This window comes from Octopus bimaculoides, chromosome 2, assembly GCF_001194135.2.
Source record: "Octopus bimaculoides isolate UCB-OBI-ISO-001 chromosome 2, ASM119413v2, whole genome shotgun sequence".
NCBI lineage: Eukaryota > Metazoa > Mollusca > Cephalopoda > Octopoda > Octopodidae > Octopus > Octopus bimaculoides.
This window is the reverse complement of record NC_068982.1, coordinates 185,269,833-185,288,246: the sequence shown is the minus strand read 5'-3', so window position 1 is coordinate 185,288,246 and position 18,414 is coordinate 185,269,833. Positions and strand designations below refer to the sequence as shown.

The window sequence follows — 18,414 nt, the reverse complement described above, 5'->3', positions numbered from 1 at the left end:
TAGAATCAAGACATTATCAGGTCCCAGTACTTAAAAAATGTCATGGTCAACAAAGATAAGCTTTGTAGGAGAAAACACATAATCAAGATTTCTGTACATTGCTTCCAAAAGCAGGTGCAATATGGACAATCAAAAAACTAGGGGGAAAAACTCAATGAAACCTAAATACATTCTTTAAGAACTGATTATAAACACTTTTGAATAGCTATAACACATTGACTGAGTACCTGATAAGATATTGGATAGCAGAGTACTTAGGACTGGTGAAAGGAATATTGCATACGGAAGTGATAAGAAAGTAAAGTTTGGTGGAATACTTAAATTCAGGCTTTGAATGATTTTATCTATCACTTGCTAAATATGATAGAAGATTTGCAAGTTAGAAATAAACTGATCAGTTATACAGCTTACACTGATGGGAAGTAAAAAGTACCAGAAACATCTTAATTCCTCATTACAGGAACAAGACATTATCAAAAGAGATTGGCTGTCAAAAGATTATTTGGATTTTCTGCATCATTCTCATAGACTACCATTGTTAGCTAGTCATTGCCCTTATTTATGGTCTCATCTCTCCAATCGGACATCTCCTAGGAACCAGCTAGCTGTTATAATCTTCCTATTCTCATTATAAACAAGTTTCTTCAACCCATTTGTTTGCTATTTTCCTCTCCTCTTGATAACATCCTTTCTCATTCATTCTTCACTAGAGATTTCGTTGGTTATCATCTAGTTAAAAAAAAATCATCTTCCAAAACAAAAACCTCATTTACATATTCTTACAAGAATTTCCTAAACCAATTAGCATTTAAAAGCAACCGAACATAAGATATGTTAACCTAAAAGGGTTAAGATTTGTTTTACATGTCATTTTATTAGGAAATACTCTTGTCATAAGAAATAAATAATAGAATTAAAATATTTAAAAAGGCTGTACATACACTAGGACAAACCAGCTTCAGAAATTTCATCTAGAAGATCCACCAACTCAGGAGACAAAATGTCTTCAGGATGATTTTAGCTTTCTTTTCAGAGCAAAGAATAAATAAACTTTGTCATTGTTCACCCTTTATAAAGCTCAAATTGATCTCATAAAGTATTACACTCACACTCTTTAATTAAAAACAGAACAAGGTAATTATCATTGATTGATAAACCTTTCCTCACCAACATCTGTTTGAATTTGCTAGCCAATCATGGATCTGAGTTTAAGCTACTCCCTCCACTCCTGACTGTACCACTGTTTTGTATTTAGTTTGTTTTTTTCTTTTTCCATGATAGAATATTCAGATAATATACTAATCCCTAACCTCCCTAGTCTATTAAGCTTTCAGAAGCCTATATTCATTCTATTAATATTGTAAATAAATGGATCAGTTTATAAAATTTTTTAAAATCTTAAACTCCTCTCAAACATTGCTGACAGTCATTTTGCATGTAGAGTTCCACTTTTCTAGAACTATACATTTTAAAACTTTTTAAACTACCTTTACTGCTCTGCAGGTCTCAGTAAATCCTACAAAGGTGTTGAATTGGCAGAATCATTTGAGTGTTGGATAGAATACCTTGCAATATTCAGTCCAGATTTCTGCACTCTTGAGTTCAAATCGTGCTGAAGCTAACTTTGTCTTTCATTCCTTCATGGTCCTTAAATAAAGTGCCAGTGAAGTACTGGTGTTGAATTAGCCATCTCTCTCTCTCTCTCTCTTTGAATCAGTTATGCAAAGGGACCAAGGAAGGAGCATTCACATTATATCCTTACCAATCTTTTCACCACCACAATGTCTACAATATGGACATAATTGATGGATGAATTAAAATTCTACAAAATTAAGTTGTTGTTGCTTAGTCCCAGGCCATCATGATCAAGCAGGTCTGTGATCAAAGACATTCCAGCTGTAACCATCCTGGTTACTCAGAATTATATTATCAAATGTGCTCTTTTCTAAGAAGCATGCATGATTTTGATGAGATTTGGTTGTTATTTCTTGTAGGTCAAGCAATCATACAGAGGTTCCTTTGTTGAAAAAAAAAATTGGTAATCTTTTGTATTATGATTCAGAAAGTGAAACTACTTAATTTGGTAGAGATCAGCATGATAAAATGAAGGTAAAATAATGTTTATAATGGCTATAACTCAGCATAAAATGAGACAGAAAGAATGTTTTTTTTTAAAACTGAAAGGTTATTTCAAAATGGTTGGCTATAAAAGAAATAGCAATCCTGTTTCACAGCAGTTAGTCATGAGAATTGTAGATAACATCCTCAAGACTCATTAATTGACTGAAAAAAATCATGTCAAATGGGATATTTGTTTATGGTGGTGAACACTGAAAGTACAGTTAACTTTTTGCATTGTTAGGATTAATTCATAATTTCACAGTGTACTATAATGAGTGAAGCAACGCTTTCAGTTAAAAATCAAACATATTCAGATAGAAATGCTTAGAGCTGCTGCAGCCATTATCAAAACAATAGACAAGATTATTTTTTCTTTGGGTCTCATATCCCACTACCTTATCATATAGAGTTTATGTATTTATTATTGGATGGCTGTTGACAGCAAACATGCTATGTATATGATCATTGTTAGTGCAGAAGCAATAGTTAACTGAGATATATGTGCTATGTGGTGTATCAATAATTCTCTGCTGATTTGAGGAAATGAAATGGTCTTTGAGATCAACAAGTCAAGATTCATGCACTGCAAGTACCATTGCCGTTGTTACAGGACTACATGTTTCGAGGGATGGTGGGACATATTCTTGTGCCTGTCTTGGATTGAAGTGCCTGCACTCTATTGCATGTTGTTGCTTTGTATGATTACCAAAGACCTAGATTTTAACTGTTGGATAGCATGCTTACAAACAGTTGCTAAATCAGTTGGCATTCCCTTTAAGCCCAGTGATGCATTTGTACAAACACTTTAGAAGAGATGTTAAGTGAAATTAAAGAATATCATGCCATGCAAAGGACATCAGGTAATCTCTTTAATACCTATTTACAGGAATCTTGCAGGCATCATTCTCATATACGGAATGCATCATTCATGAAATGCATGAGAAAATATTATTTTATGTCGTAATTTCATAACACTTAAAAGATTATGTATGGATAGAGATAGATGGATGCATGCATACATATTTGACATTTCTATCCAATATATTCGTTTTTCTTTTTCTCTCTCGCCTTCTCTTACATACACTTGCAAACACACACACGCACGCACGCACATTAGGAAAGTGTGTGAAATGCATGTGCACGCTGTGCGCATGTGCGCACAGACATACACATATATATCGTTGGCTCATCCCTCGAATCCGAGGATTGATTTCTTCTCCTGGACGAATATTTGAACCATTGATGTCATCAGCGAAAATACGTGTCATTATGCAGTTTATTTCAAGATTCCTTACCAATAGAGAAAGAACCGGTTTCTAACCTAGATCCAGCATGCATGTATGTATTCTTTTATGCTGGTTTTGTTCTGTGTTTCGAAATAAATTTTCAGTTTCGAAGAAAACAATTGTTTCAGTTTTGATAGAATTTCCAGAATTTTTAGTAAATGACTTTCTCTGTGGAGTTAAGTCGCTTCACTTTCTACTTTAGTGACAATGCAGTGCGATGTAGCCAGAAAAAAAAGACTAAATACATAAAATAAAAATAAAAATCAGAGTTCGATCTGCTCCATGCCAGCAACGTTACAGACAACTGTGCAAGTATTCTCGCAGCGCTGACGTATTTCTTTTCGAAGGGAGACTATACACCGCTTGCTCGAGAGTTATCGTTCTTAGTCTCAGTCGTTCAAAGCACATTGTCACTCGGAGTCATAGTTTCTGTGACTTGATTTTCGTGTTGTTATTGCTGCAATTGAGTCCCTAAACCTTGACAATGATTTCTGTGAGGCTATTAAATTCCAAGGTAAGATGGAACAGATAGATCTGTTTTCTTGACTATGCCTCGTTTTTATTTCCCCTTCATAATTTGTGCGACCTATGAAAGAGATGTGTGTAGGTATGTATGTCTGACTTTGCAAACTGGAGCAGAATTCAGCATGTAAAAAAGAGCATGTGCAAAATATTAATGAGCTTAATGTGTATAGTGCTGAAAGTACACTATAATTCGTCGCAAAAGGGTAAACAGAAAGCATAGGTTATGTAAAGGAAGACAACAATGAAAGTCGAAAGTGGACGCGTAATACACAGGACAAAACGAAAAAACCGAAGAGTCACAAAAAATGAATGGATATATAAGCAAATCGAAAGTAGTGTTGGCGAGTTTCAAGAAACTAGGAATTTTCAAAGGATAAATAGTCCCGACAGCTAATAGCCGACGCCGGTAGTTTATTCCATGTTCCGACAGTTCTAAGTACGAAAAAAATGTTTCTGAAAGTCATAGGTGTTGCACTGATTTTTGATTTTATAAACATGTTTACAGGTGAACGAGTTATCTAATTGAAAAAGGTGGCCAGAATTGTTAGAACGATAATGTATAATATTGTGGGCATCTACCAAAGCAACAACTAGAAATTGTCCATCTCGACCATAGGAATCGCTAGAGCACCGGTCAAACGCGTTGTGGTAATTATTGTTCGAATCCCAACGAGGTCAACTTCGCCTTTCATCCGTCCTTGTTAAAATAAATAAATTACTAGTGTAATACTAAAATTGGTATTTCCCTCTCGTCGTGAACTCCCAGCATGGTGATATTGGAATTTGAACAACAGGCTAGTAATTTAGCATGCAAAAACTTTCAAAGAAACCAAGAAACATGATAGTTGTGGATGGGCTAATGTGTTGCGCAGAACGATCAATACATACTAATTAAGGTGATTCAGAAGTCCATTTAGCATTAATTAAACTGGCTCACAGCTGAGATCTATTTAGTTTCTTAGTCTAGTCTCTCCCGCTTTCTCTCCTCACCAACCTCTTCACAACCGTTACCAACTTTGAGGTCCCCAAAATTTATCAACACTTCTTGGCTCCAGTACCTCTGTTGATTGCCATAGCTCGATGATTCCAGAGTAGCTGGTCTACTGTACTGCCTTTCATACACTCAACTGCCCTGGTCACTTGAACAGGTTTATTGTTATGTTGTGCCATTTTTAGGATTAAAGCTTTTCTCATCTTTTAACAAGGATATTTTTCTAGCATATATGAAACATATCTATAGCTTTCCACTCAAGAAATATTACTACAATTATTCAAAAGTTCTACAATAATTGAAAATAATTTCCAACAAAGGGGGTCAAAATTGTTTTTATTGGTAAAGTAGTTTAGTTTTTCATCTCATATGCTATAAGGAGGAATTCTCAATATTTCAAGTCATCATATATATATATATAACCAACTAGTTGTAGAATATCAGTCATTGTGATTACTTCAAGGAATTTAAAATTATGTTTGCAGCAGTCATGTAGTTCTTATGTGTACATATCATCTATTCACTTTATAAAGTATATTTATTCATTACAATCATGTTTATTTTGTCTCTTAGAAATAAATATTTGTGTTGTTTATAACAAACAGTGATTGCAGGATTAGATATTTGACAGTTTTGTACCTTCCATTTCTACATTCAAATTGTGTGTTACCCATTATCCAAATTCACCTGTACCAGTAGTATGTTAGAGTTGATTTAATAGACCACAGTCTCACCAAAGTCTCTGATTTACAAAGGGCTTGAGTCATTTATACATTACTAAAGGGCATCAACAACATACATGAAGGAATCTGGCTATTTTCGGAATTCAAAACTAGTTGCAGTATAATTACCATTTTACTGAGGGAGCCTTAATATTGTCACGTCATTTGACAGAAATCCAAATCTCCCACAAATCACACTCAACCATCTTCAATGAGGATAAGGCACATTAGAATCTAATGGTTATAATAATAGTCCTTACATGCCTTTAAAAAGATAAGCATGGTCTCAGCTGGATTGCCTTTGATCATAGATCTGCTCAGTCACAGATTACATGGGGGTGAAACAGCAGTAGTAATAATAGAGTTGTCTTTGTGGATAAATAATAATAATAATAATACTGGTGCCAAGGAAATGCTAAGAGCATTTCACTATCCATTGGCTGGTTTAACACCACCTGGTTAGTTGGTAATAATTCTAATCTATCTGGTCAACCTTGGGTGGTTATATTAGAATTCACTCTCTTGCAAGCAATCAGGCCATTACCCTACCAAGCTCAGAAGCCCTGAAAAGAATCATAGGCACTGTGCTTCTTATAACTAAGCCATAAGGAAATCAATTGTACATATTCTTCTATGGAGTTTGACCATGCCATTATTACAGGCAGTACAAGATGAAACAAGGATCAAAAAAATACATTATTGTTGATTGAAAATAAGTTCTTGCAATGACCAGGACACTAGAATTGTTGTTTTGCATTTAAATATTAATCCTTGGTTTGGTTTTAAGTTCAAATCCTGTTGAGGATAGCTGGTCAATACAATAAGCACTAATATTATTATACTGCAGTAAATATTTTTGATCTTATCACCCATATCACAACAAATCCTATAGCAAGCTGATGGAAGCAGTGTGGACAGAAATTTCATTAGATGTATGGAGTGATTAGAGTAATAGTGCTATTATTGGTTAACTCTGAGTTTGAACAGACTTTTGTCTGCTTGATACTTTCTTGAAGTATTGTGTTTAATTTCAAAACAAAATTCTTTGTGTAACATATTTGTTTCAAAATAAATTAAAAATTTATAAGTGGCAATAAATCAATAGCCTACATTTTTATAATTTTAAACAAACGAAACGAATGAAAAATTCTTGATTCTGTAATTTGATTGTTTGACTTATTAGTGCATAAAGTATGCAAGCAGCCCTCAAAAAACTTTGTGATTAAAGTGACCTGCAGTGTAATTCGAGTTGGCCAGGCCTGCTCTAGAGCATTCAAGAAAATCGGTTTCCCATGTGTCATTAGTGCTTATTGCTCCTGCATACAAACACTACTTTCCCTGTTAACCTTCTTGAGATTCCACTGCACCTAGTGTGTCCATAGCTTGTTTCATACACTATATGAAATTCCTGTCTACCCCTTTTCTACATATCAAGTAGGACAATTTACCTGAAGGGAGTGGAGTCATGTCTGTTCTGCTTACTAGAACTTTGGTCTTTGCTTAATTAACTTTAATTCCAGGTTTTGCTTCCACACCTGGAATTCCTTTTCTAATTGTATTAGACCTGCTATGAGGATGAGATCATCAGCACCAGTCTTAAATACCTCTGTTATAACCTGGAGGACAATGATGAGTAGGAGGGGACTGAGAACTGAACCCTGGTGAACTCTTACCTGTACCCTAAATTCATCATTGTACCTATCACTATATATATGTGTGTATGTGTATATTTTTTTTCTAGTTTCAGCTCAGAGCTGTGGCCATCCAAATATATATATAAGTAGTAGTAGAGTGGAATTATCATCTTCATGCTTTTAAACAATGGGGATGTATGTATGCGTGTATATATATATATATATATATATATATATATATATATATATATATATATATATGTATATATATATACACATACACACACACACAGCATGGAGGTTTAATTCACAGGTGATCTAAATGACTAGGTAAGTGCTGTAACGGATTACCAGGGCTCCAAGGTTATAGCCAAGATAGTAGTTATGGAGCCATTGTAGATATTCGATATAGCAGAAATAATAATGTATATGACTTGAGATGTTTGTCTTGCCATAACGTTTGTTGTCCTCATTAACAATATATATATATATATATATTTGTAATCTGACCGCTGTAGATACTGATTTTCTTCCTATAAACCTTTCCATCTTTTTATATGAGTTTTATTTATTTATGAGATATTTCTAATAATTAATACTACTGAATAATGAAGGCACACAAACATAGAAGTGTGCAAATGTCTTTTTTTTTTTATATATATTTTCTGTGTGGTTGATTAGATAAGAAAAATTCAAGGTCATTGTATATTTTAGATATGGGCTCTGAAGTAAGTTTTAACCAACAAAACCTATCATGTTCATTCAACCATTGTCTCTTTTTCTCTCTCTCCCTCTCGACAGGTGCAAAGTCCTCTAGTATATCTCTCCTTGTTACATTACACACATCATTATGGTGCTAGTTTTTCAATTGTTCATCTGTCCATAGATAATTCAGATGTATGCCACCATGTTTAAACTATATCAGTACATATCTGATTATATCTTAGATTCAGTTGTATAAACTCTAACTTAAATAAATTTCACCAACAGGCCTTCAATGTCCCTGTGTACCTTTAGCAGAGTCTAATCTGTTGCAAACATTTAGGTCAGGTCTTTGATCTGAAGACAACTTCCTCTCTTTTACTAATCAAAACTGTAAAGTTATGTGTGATTGTAAAGTAGGTGGTAACATATCTGATTTAAGGTTATACAAGTCGTGAATTTCGTCTATAAACATGAATTATCTCCCTTTACACAGAATTGATATGAAATTAAACGAAAATTTGCTCTCTCCTAAAACTTCATTTGTGTGTAAAAATCTACATCATGACTTGCTTCAGAGGTCAAGAGGTGACACTTTCTTCATTTTCGCATCATTCTTCCCCTTCATCCTGAACAAGTCAATGAAGATGTGTCAATCTGCTTGAGATAGCAGCCAAACCTCCTTCATTCCATTCTACCATTTTAAAAGAAGAAAAAAAAAAAGGAAAATTGGATATGATTCTAAATACACTGGCATGGTCATGGCTGGAAAGCCCTTTCATTGTATATCTGCTTCATTCAGCTGGCCTGGAACTAAACTACAGCATATTTCATGCATTGAGGGAGAAGTGAGATGGTGAAGATTAGCAGATTTTGAACTGTTTTTATATTGTCTGATGTAAAGTGTTATAAACCTTAGAACAAGGAGTTAATTTCCCAAAAGGTCAACTGTACCCTGGAGTCAAAATATTCAAAACAAAAGTCACTTACAACACAATTAATTCCTCTATGAAAGGTGTAAACATCTTGTCTTTGTTTAAAATATAGAACATTTGTCTTGAGTGAAAGCCAATATTAGTTGTTTAGCTCCAGGTCAATCCTGATCAAGCAAACTGACGATTAAAGGTAATTCATCCATGACCTTCCAGTCGATTCAGAGGTGTCACAAACTAATGATTTGATGTTTACTTTCCTTTTCTAAACATAGAGTGTGATTTAAGTGAGAATTGGGTGCTGTTTCTTCAGGTAAAGTAACTAAACAGAATATTCCAGGTTGGCTTGTACTTAAACTAGTAGAAGAAATGAGACGTTTCCAGTTATACATTTTGCCATTTATTTACTTTTAGTCTAGTATGGCTTTTGCCGGATTTCTGAGACTGGTGTAATTGGTTGCAAGTCGATGGCTGCAGGAAAAACATCTGCAAAGATGGTCAATGCTTGGGAAAGGAAAGATTGAATATATTGGTTAGTGCAGGGCCTGAACATGGCAGAGACCATATGGGTTATGAGAGGAGGAGAGACAAGTGACTGAGGGCACCTGAGTAGATGTGACACGAGATTATCCAGCTTCAAATAGTGGCTCTTGTAGAAGGAGGAGGGCAGTGAGAGAGGAAACAGTACATCTGTGGACCAGAGTTTGGCAGGTCAAGTCACCTTTCTTTGGATGCAGCTTAAAATCTTTGTGCATGGAGCAACAGCACTGTCCCAAAAGTGGTATCGGTGCCCCATTATGGGCCTTATTTGAGCTTTGTAAAAAATTGGTAGCTGTTGCCAGTTGAAGTATTTTTGTTCCAGTCATATTGAGAATGTTCATTTGCTGGAAGAAGGACGAGAAAGCTTAGCATTTATAGTGATCTTCTGGGTTCTGGTCGTGTGTTGTTCACACACCAGAATTTATTTTTAAAATGTTCCTTACATACCAATAGACTTCCTAACAAGCTAAGCAAAGAAGAAAGCCTTCAATTAGTTTTACAGTTTGTCTGCATTTTTCTGAGATGAGTTTACAACAGTTATAAGTACTTAACCACTAGACCGATTCCTTTGTTGCCATCATTTCTGTTGAACGCATCATTGTTACTCTTTTACTTGTTTCAGTCATTTGACTGCGGCCATGCTGGAGCAACGCCTTTAGTCAAGCAAGTCGACCCTGAGACTTATTCTTTGTAAGCCTAGTACTTATTCTATCGGTCTCTTTTTGCCGACCCGCTAAGTGACAGGGACATAAACACACCAGCATCAGTTGTCAAGCAATGCTAGGGGGACAAACACAGACACACAAACACACACATATATATATATATATATATATATATATATATATATATATATATATATATATATAGGACGGGCTTCTTTCAGTTTCCGTCTACCAAATCCACTCAAGGCTTTGGTTGGCCTGAGGCTATAGTAGAAGACACTTGCCCAAGATGCCATGCTGGGGCACCACCTTAAAGTATTTTAGCCCCCCCAAAAATTAACCTGTTTTTTTTTTTAACCTGGCACTTATTCTATCAGTCTCTTTTACCAAGCTACTTAGCTACAGGTATGTAAACAAACTAACACCGATTGTCAAGCAGTGGCAGGAGACAAACACACACACACATATATATATATATATATATACACACATACATACACACACACACACCAGGCTACTTTATATTTCCATCTACCAACTCCACTCAAAAGACTTTGGTTGGCCTAGGGCCATAGTAGAAGACACTTACTCAAGGTACTACACAGTGAGACTGAACCCTGAACCATGTGGATGGGAAGCAAACTTCTTACCACACAGCCATGCCTGCACCTGAAGTCTTTCTTTTTTAATTGCAGTACTGCTCTGCTTTGGCCAGTTGTTAGAATAGCAAACCCAGTTATTAAATAAAGGATACTTCCTTTGTTTTTCTCTTCCACCTTTTCTTTAATTCTTCTTCTCTCCCCTTCACCATTCCCTCTCTCACATTTCCTCCTTGACTCTCTCGTTGCTCACATGTGACCAACGGCTATCTTTCTTTCTTCCACTTCCTTCCTAAAGACAAGACGTGCTTTTGCCTGCCTCTTCTCAAAGCTCATTTTTCCATCATTCACCACTTCACCTCATTATGGCTTAACAGCCCTCACCATTTGTTTTTACTGTTTTGTTCTTACTGTCCTGTTTTTGTTACCACTTTAACCCTCCGCAAAAAATCCCAAATTTTATTTAATTTGCTTTGCGGAAAAGACTGTTTTAACGAAGTCGCGTCTTGTCCCTACCTTCGAAACATGGATTAGATAAAACGGGACAACTGAGGAAGGGAATGTTCTCTATGTTGCCTGTCTCGTTTCTCTATTTGTTTCTTTCATTGTTCGAAAAAAAGTTCGTCTTCCATGCTCTTGTTTTTTATGTTCTCATTTCGCATTTTGTTCACGTTTTTTTGACGTCCTGTACCTATATATGTATGCATATATACATATACATGTAGGCATGTACATGTATGTGTGTATATATATCATCATCATCATCATCGTTTAACGTCCGCTTTCCATGCTAGCATGGGTTGGACGACTTGACTGAGGACTGATGAAACCGGATGGCAACACCAGGCTCCAATCTAAATTTGGCAGAGTTTCTACAGCTGGATGCCCTTCCTAACGCCAACCACTCAGAGAGTGTAGTAGGTGCTTTTACGTGTCACCCGCATGAAAACGGCCACGCTCGAAATGGTGTCTTTTATGTGCCACCCGCACAAGAGCCAGTCCAGGGGCACTGGCAACGATCTCGCTCGAAAATCCTACGGGAGCCAGTCAGGCGGTACTGGCAACAGCCACGCTCAAAATGGTGCATCTCATGTGCCACCCGCACAAGAGCCAGTCCAGGGGCCCTGGCAACGATCTCACTTGGCTTGCCGGGTCTTCTCACGCACAGCACATTTCCAAAGGTCTTGGTCTATATATATATATATATATATATATTATTTATATTATTAAATAAAGGACACAGATTGAATCTGTGACTTAACTCAGAGATGTCACCTGAAGACTGATCAGTAGATCTAAAGAATCCCTTTTATTCTGTATCCGTATTTTAAGTGATCAACCTTAAGCTGTTGTTTTAACCTCAGTTCAACTCTGACCAAGCAGACTTATGATCAGCAGCATTCCAAGCATGATCATCCAGTCTTCTTTTAGCAGTTTGTAGGAATACAAGCATGTAAGATTTCCTTGCCTTATATAAGAAAGTGAAAGTTATAGATAGATTTGACTGCTACTCTCACAGGTTAAGCAGTGAAATAGCTCTCCAATGTTCAACCTTAAGTTCTCTTGCAGCTTTGCAGCTGATACATCACAGCAACATGTACATGCATCAGATCACAGAACCATGTACGCTTTATAGCACAACCACCTGTACATGTATTGCATCACAATTTGTATATGTATTGCATTACAGCATGTACATCTAAACAACCCTTACACGTGAATGGATGTGGTTGACTGAAACCGAAAGAAGCCTGTCGTGTGCGTGTGTTTTTATACCCCACCACCGCTTTACACCTGGTATTGGTGTTTACGTCCCCGTAACTTAGCAGTTCAGCCCAAGAGATCGATAGAATTAGTACCAGGATTTTAAAATGTTTTCAATGGACTAAAAATTCTTTAAAATGGTGCCCCATCATGGCTGTAGTCCAGTGACTGAAATAAGTAAAAGATACAAAAGATAATTTATCAAATTGGCCCTTGACAAAAAAAAAAAAAGACGAGATGGTCATGACCGGAATATCTTTGATCATGTCTGGTGAATAAGATTGACTTGGGAACGACTACAGCAACCTTCCGTAATGTATAACTTACACGTTACAAAAAAAAAAAAAAACCTGTACGTGGTCGATAGACCTGCTAGAAATAACAGCAAAATTTTCTTCAGCTCACGCCCTGCCGTCTTGAAAAAGGACATATTGGATAATGTTGCATGGAGCACACTAAACTAAGAATAATAAAAAAAAAAAATGAGATAGTCTTGTCTGGAAAACATTTGGTAATAGCTTTACACGATCTGTATTGGGCTGGCGGCGCTAAACATGTGTACGCACATGAATAGACACGTCACACCTTTCTGTCTGACATTTGTTCACCTTTCTTCTTTCGGTCTATGTATATTACTTTATCCGCAGAGAAAGCTGCTATCTTTTATTCATGACTGCTCTACATTGGTTCAGGGTATTCTAGAAGTAATTTAACTAATTCAGTTAATTATTACCATTCTTCTAGTTATCGTCATTATTTATTGCTGGTTTTTATACACAGAGCTAGAAATGAATTCCGTAATATTTGTAGTTGCTTTATGGTCTAGTATTTAGTATAAATATTTGATTATCATTAATATTATTTTATATTATTAATATGATTATCTCTTTATCATTATCACTATATACTAAGTTTTAAAAAGTAATGATATTACTCAACGAAATGTTTATTTCGATACGTAAAATAAAACTGCTGGCTCTATATTAGATGAAGTCAACTTCCGGTAAGTCTGTCGACATAATTCGAGACAGACGTAGTTGATAACTGTCGCTTCTGATTCACTTTCTCTTCTTTATTCCTAAAACAGATTTAAGTGTCTGTCTACAGAAATAACGCTGGCGAAAGAACGTGCTATGACAGTTTCGTGGGTGCTGAGATGGTGTTTGATATCTACATTCGGTCTCTCTTTGCTCGTTGCCATATCTAACGCAGAGTCGATTCCATTAGAACCAGGAATTAAGAACGATGCAGGACCACTGGGCTCGAACAAACACAAACTGGGGGTGTCACACACTGTTGACAAAACAGGCCCCTATGGAACACAGAAAGAGACCGAAGCGATAGGATCAACTAATTTAGGCTTTATTCATGCCTTTATTGCTTCTCTATCGGTCATTATAGTGTCCGAATTGGGAGATAAAACCTTCTTCATTGCGGCTATAATGGCCATGCGACATTCCCGGGTGACAGTGTTTTTGGGAGCTATGGCAGCTTTGGCACTTATGACTGTTTTATCTGCTATTCTCGGTTTTGCAACTACAATTATCCCTCGGAAATATACCTTCTATATCTCTTCATTACTCTTCGCTATATTCGGACTGAAGATGCTGAAGGACGGTTACGAAATGTCTGCGGACGACGGCCAGGAGGAGTACGAAGAAGTGCAAGCTGATCTGAAGAAGAGAGAGGATGAAATGCAGAAAGCCAGCTACTCTCAGGACGTAGAGACTGGCATAATTCGAACTCCCGGCCGGCGATGGCTGACCGGATTAATATCTACAATATTTCTGCAAGCCTTGACTCTGACTTTTCTGGCTGAGTGGGGGGATCGATCCCAGGTGACGACGATTATTTTGGCGGCTCGTGAGGATATTTACGGTGTTATAATTGGTGGTGTCTTAGGACACTCTCTTTGTACCGGACTAGCTGTGGTTGGCGGCCGGATAATAGCACAGAGGATTTCTACAAGAACTGTCACATTGGTTGGAGGGGTTGTATTTATCATGTTTGCCCTTTCTGCTTTGGTTATAGGTCCCGAGTGATAATATATAGTTATTGATATATCACTGTATATTTATGTATATATTTGTATGTATGTATGTGTGTGTGTGTGGTTCACACCATCTATTACATTTCACTGACCCTTATTATCACTAGCCATTATTAGTCATGTTCCTTTTGTTTGTTTGTTTGTTTGTTTTTAGCAAAATCATTTATAAAAAATGTTTCTTCATATGAAACTTATGTCCAATATATTCCATATCAAAGATCTATAAAATTATAGACATAAAGAAAACTAACAAGAAACAAGTGTAACTACATATAACCCATTACCTCTCAATACCATTTCGAGATTTTTTTTATCATCAGAATAATGTGAAGAATGTGGGACCACAAATAATAACCAGAGAATTACAGTGCATACACATTAATATATCTATTCAAAAATAGCAGTACACCAATATATACGCATAATAAATACGAAAATTTTCCATTCACATACGTTTGTACACACTATTGTTTGTATACAATAAGTTGAGATTTTATAACTTGATAACCTTGCTTACAGCCAGATAGATGGTCGGGAATAATATATTAAGTACGTTTGAATTTACAAACAGAAAGAAAGTCTGCGCATTTACGTAGAAAATATATTTTACTTTTGAAGTGTTTCAATTTCAAAACTAAAATCTGTACATTCACTGTATGGAGATGGGTTTTTGTGAAGCTGTGAAATAAGTACACGTTAATATTGATGATTTTCAAGGAAGAGAAAAGTACTTCCAGCGTTTTTCGCACTTCCTCTCTCCAATACTAATTCTGAAGTACGAGCGTAACTGATGCAATCCATGAGTGGAGGTTATATTTTGAATCCACTTCGGTTGTAAATAATCTTAATGGGGCTGGTGTTTACGTCATTTCTACCTTGTCACGTTGCTTGACTTCGTTTCGAACGTCTGTCGTTGGTTGAGAAACTGATGTGTTTATTGAATATAGTTTGAATAGTCTTTTAGCTTTGTTTACTTAACACCCAAACAAGTCTTTGAAAGCGAATGGCACATCCCAATAATTTGGGAGAAATGTTAACGTTTTATTTAATATTTGTGTGAAAATAGCTTTCTTTGACTCTTCTCTCGCTTTTTATATTCTTTTTATCCACCCTTTCAATACAATGGATGTTACTTGCAAACATACTAACACGTGGGTGTGTCATATATACAACATACTTTCACACATCTACACACGTCTACTTGTATTTGCTTGAAGTTTACAATTGTTCATATTTCTATCAAAAGAAAAAAAAAAAATTCATCCATAAATTAATTTCATGAAAACTATACAGTGTATTTAGTTCTCTGTTTATTTTAGGGTTTAGTATCGAGTCCGACGAATGGCCTGGAATAAGGGGATGTCAATCAAAGCTCGGTGCATTACCCCACCTCGTCACCAATGTATACCAATTAGTTCATCTATTTACAGTTACAAAAACACCTTGTCACGTTGTCTCAATTCCCCCTCCCGCAACTATTACTACCACTGGTATTGAGTCGGTTTGTCAGTGGTTGCATTAGTGGTCTGCACGTAATGATAGACACTCAGGGAAACGTTTTGTTTATTCAGTGCTATTTTTTACTACTGACTTTTCTTTTTATTAATTATTGTTTTAGAATAATAATGAAATGATAACATCCAAAGTTTTTTTTTTCTCAGATGTCAATGCTGGTGGTGGTGGTGGATTTTGAAATAACGTGGGAAGTAGCATTTAATGTGTTAACAAGGTAGCAATAGTCGTAACCCAGTCTGAGGCGTGTGTATCATGCCAGTAACCTCACATTCGCGCTTTATGAACGATAGCGTTGTGGGTTATAGAATTCCCAACTGCTTCACTGTATACAAATATAATGATGGTGTTATACAATTGATTGTTGACTACAGTAATCTAGAATTCTTTTACTGTAAGCTTGACTGACAATCTTGAGTTACTCAAGTTTACACTTACACAAACATTTCAAGAATTATTTTTGTCGTTAATGAACATTTTCTTTACAAACTTTAGATATACCAGGCGTATGTAACTATTCCATGTCTTTGGTCTGTATATTATTGAAGTAATTCCCACATGGATATACAAGTTGATTATTCTCACATAGTACACATTTTTTGTGGCAAGCTGTGTTTACTTTCACTGGGTGAACCTGATGCAGCAGTTTAGGGTCATTTCTATATGGTAGACCTCTGCTGTGCTAAGCTGTGACCGTTTTGATAAAAGGTTTACCATAAAATGCAAGCACATTGTTAATCTGAAGTGAAAGTTTAGTTCCTGCGTGATCTTCAATTGTGTGCGCTAAGGTAATTAATTCGGTGATCATAAAATATGTGAAACTAACCGAGTTCTGTATTTCTTTGAAGTTTCAACAAATTGTTTATACTTCCTCTACCATGTTTATATTGTGTGTATTAAGCATTTCTCCTGGAATCTTGTATTTTATTTGCCATATGTCTGTAGGAAGGTTATGGCACCAAAAATCTGATACTTGATCAACAGAAGTGACTAATGATCCAGAGGAAAAAAGCCAATATTTTAATTCGCTATGGCTTAGATAAATTAGTCTGATCACAAGATAATTTTATTAAATTTATACCATGTAGAGAAGATCCATTAAGGCAGCTTCTTGCATGTTGTTGACTTGATATCTGCACTCATTTTTTACTCCGATAGACAGGGCATCCAAGTTACCTGCAGCCAGTCACTCATGCTAGTTTTAAGGAAGAGTAATATCCAATATCTTTCTTGAGCCTGTTTAACTAGGTTCGAGAAAAATGACTGAGTGGGGTCCATGTTAAACTGTTGCAGGTTAGTGGATAAAGGGGAAATGTAGGCTGAGAGAGAGTTTTTGGATAGGAAGAGTTAGACCAAGAATATTTTTGTCTACTGCTTTCAGTTTGAAAGATGTCATTTTTATGTTTCACAATTCAATAGGTATATGTTGCAAAAGCTTCCTGTCTTAATTAAAATAGTATTAATTCCAATGTGTTGTACAATTATTTTGTCAACAACTTTCCAACCATACAGCTTAGTTAAAGTAATAATAATAATAATAATAATAATCAAAAGATAGTATTTGTAGAGATTAAATTTTTCATTGTTTTTGATTGTAGACAAGTTAACTCTGATTTCACAACTAACCTATTACATCTATGTTCATATGTATAAATGTTCTGAAGCAATAGTGATCTCAACCAGTGGGCAGCTTCTAGGTTCCCTAAATTCATCATTACTTGCCCTCGCACTATACCAGAGCTTGCTACCATCTTCACTATGCAGCAATATTTATATATATATTGTAAAATAAACATTTGTAAAAAAAAGAAAAAAAAATCTCATTCATTTACAAAGTATTCTGGGTATCTTTTGTCTCTGTATTTATATTTCTGTTCATGTTTAAAAATTAAATTGCTAATGATAATGATGTTCACTGATTATGATATTGTTGATATGAAATTATATATTTTTATACTAGTTATATTGCATGTGTTACTAGTTATATTGCATAGCTTAAAAAAGAAAAGGAAAAATGTGACAACACTAACACCAAAGAGGTTTCCTTACTGGACTTCAAACCTTCTCTGGCCTAATCCTTTACATTTCAGAGTGGCCAGAACTCTTAGATTGCTTTCCTTTACTACAGTAAATAGGAATTTCATCCATACTAGAGCATGCCATTTGTCTTCGTATGTTCATTAGGTTTTATACTGTGTGTCAACACTTTGGTTGTGAATTCATACACATAAGATTGTGCCTTTCAGCAAAATACTTGTAATAATGCTTTTGATACCAACCTGCCTGACACCTCCCTTGGTTCTATGCTGCAAACTTACTTCCAACACCAGCCACTTTACAGAGTGTACTGGATGCCTTTTGCATGTCACCA

The 18,414-nt window shown here is 35.7% G+C and overlaps 2 protein-coding genes across 3 annotated transcripts in view; both read left to right on the top strand.

Annotated features, from left to right (window-relative positions):
• Window positions 1-3,283: 3,283 nt before the first annotated feature.
• LOC106875380 (acetyl-CoA acetyltransferase A, mitochondrial) overlaps window positions 3,284-18,414 on the top strand; it is a 73,112-nt gene continuing 57,981 nt past the window's right edge. Inside the window, exon 1 of one of the 2 annotated variants that reach the window (XM_052965780.1) lies at window positions 3,284-3,459. In XM_052965780.1, the coding sequence (XP_052821740.1) occupies window positions 3,454-3,459 (6 nt within the window). In that variant the 5' untranslated portion in view covers window positions 3,284-3,453. Of the gene's footprint in view, window positions 3,460-3,763; window positions 3,922-18,414 lie in introns of those variants that run through there. The other variant, XM_014923483.2, reaches the window with a different exon arrangement.
• On the top strand, window positions 13,386-17,881 carry LOC106875381 (transmembrane protein 165). The gene has a single exon (XM_014923485.2). The coding sequence runs from the start codon at window positions 13,615-13,617 to the stop codon at window positions 14,521-14,523; it is 909 nt and encodes a 302-aa protein (XP_014778971.1). The 5' UTR covers window positions 13,386-13,614; the 3' UTR covers window positions 14,524-17,881.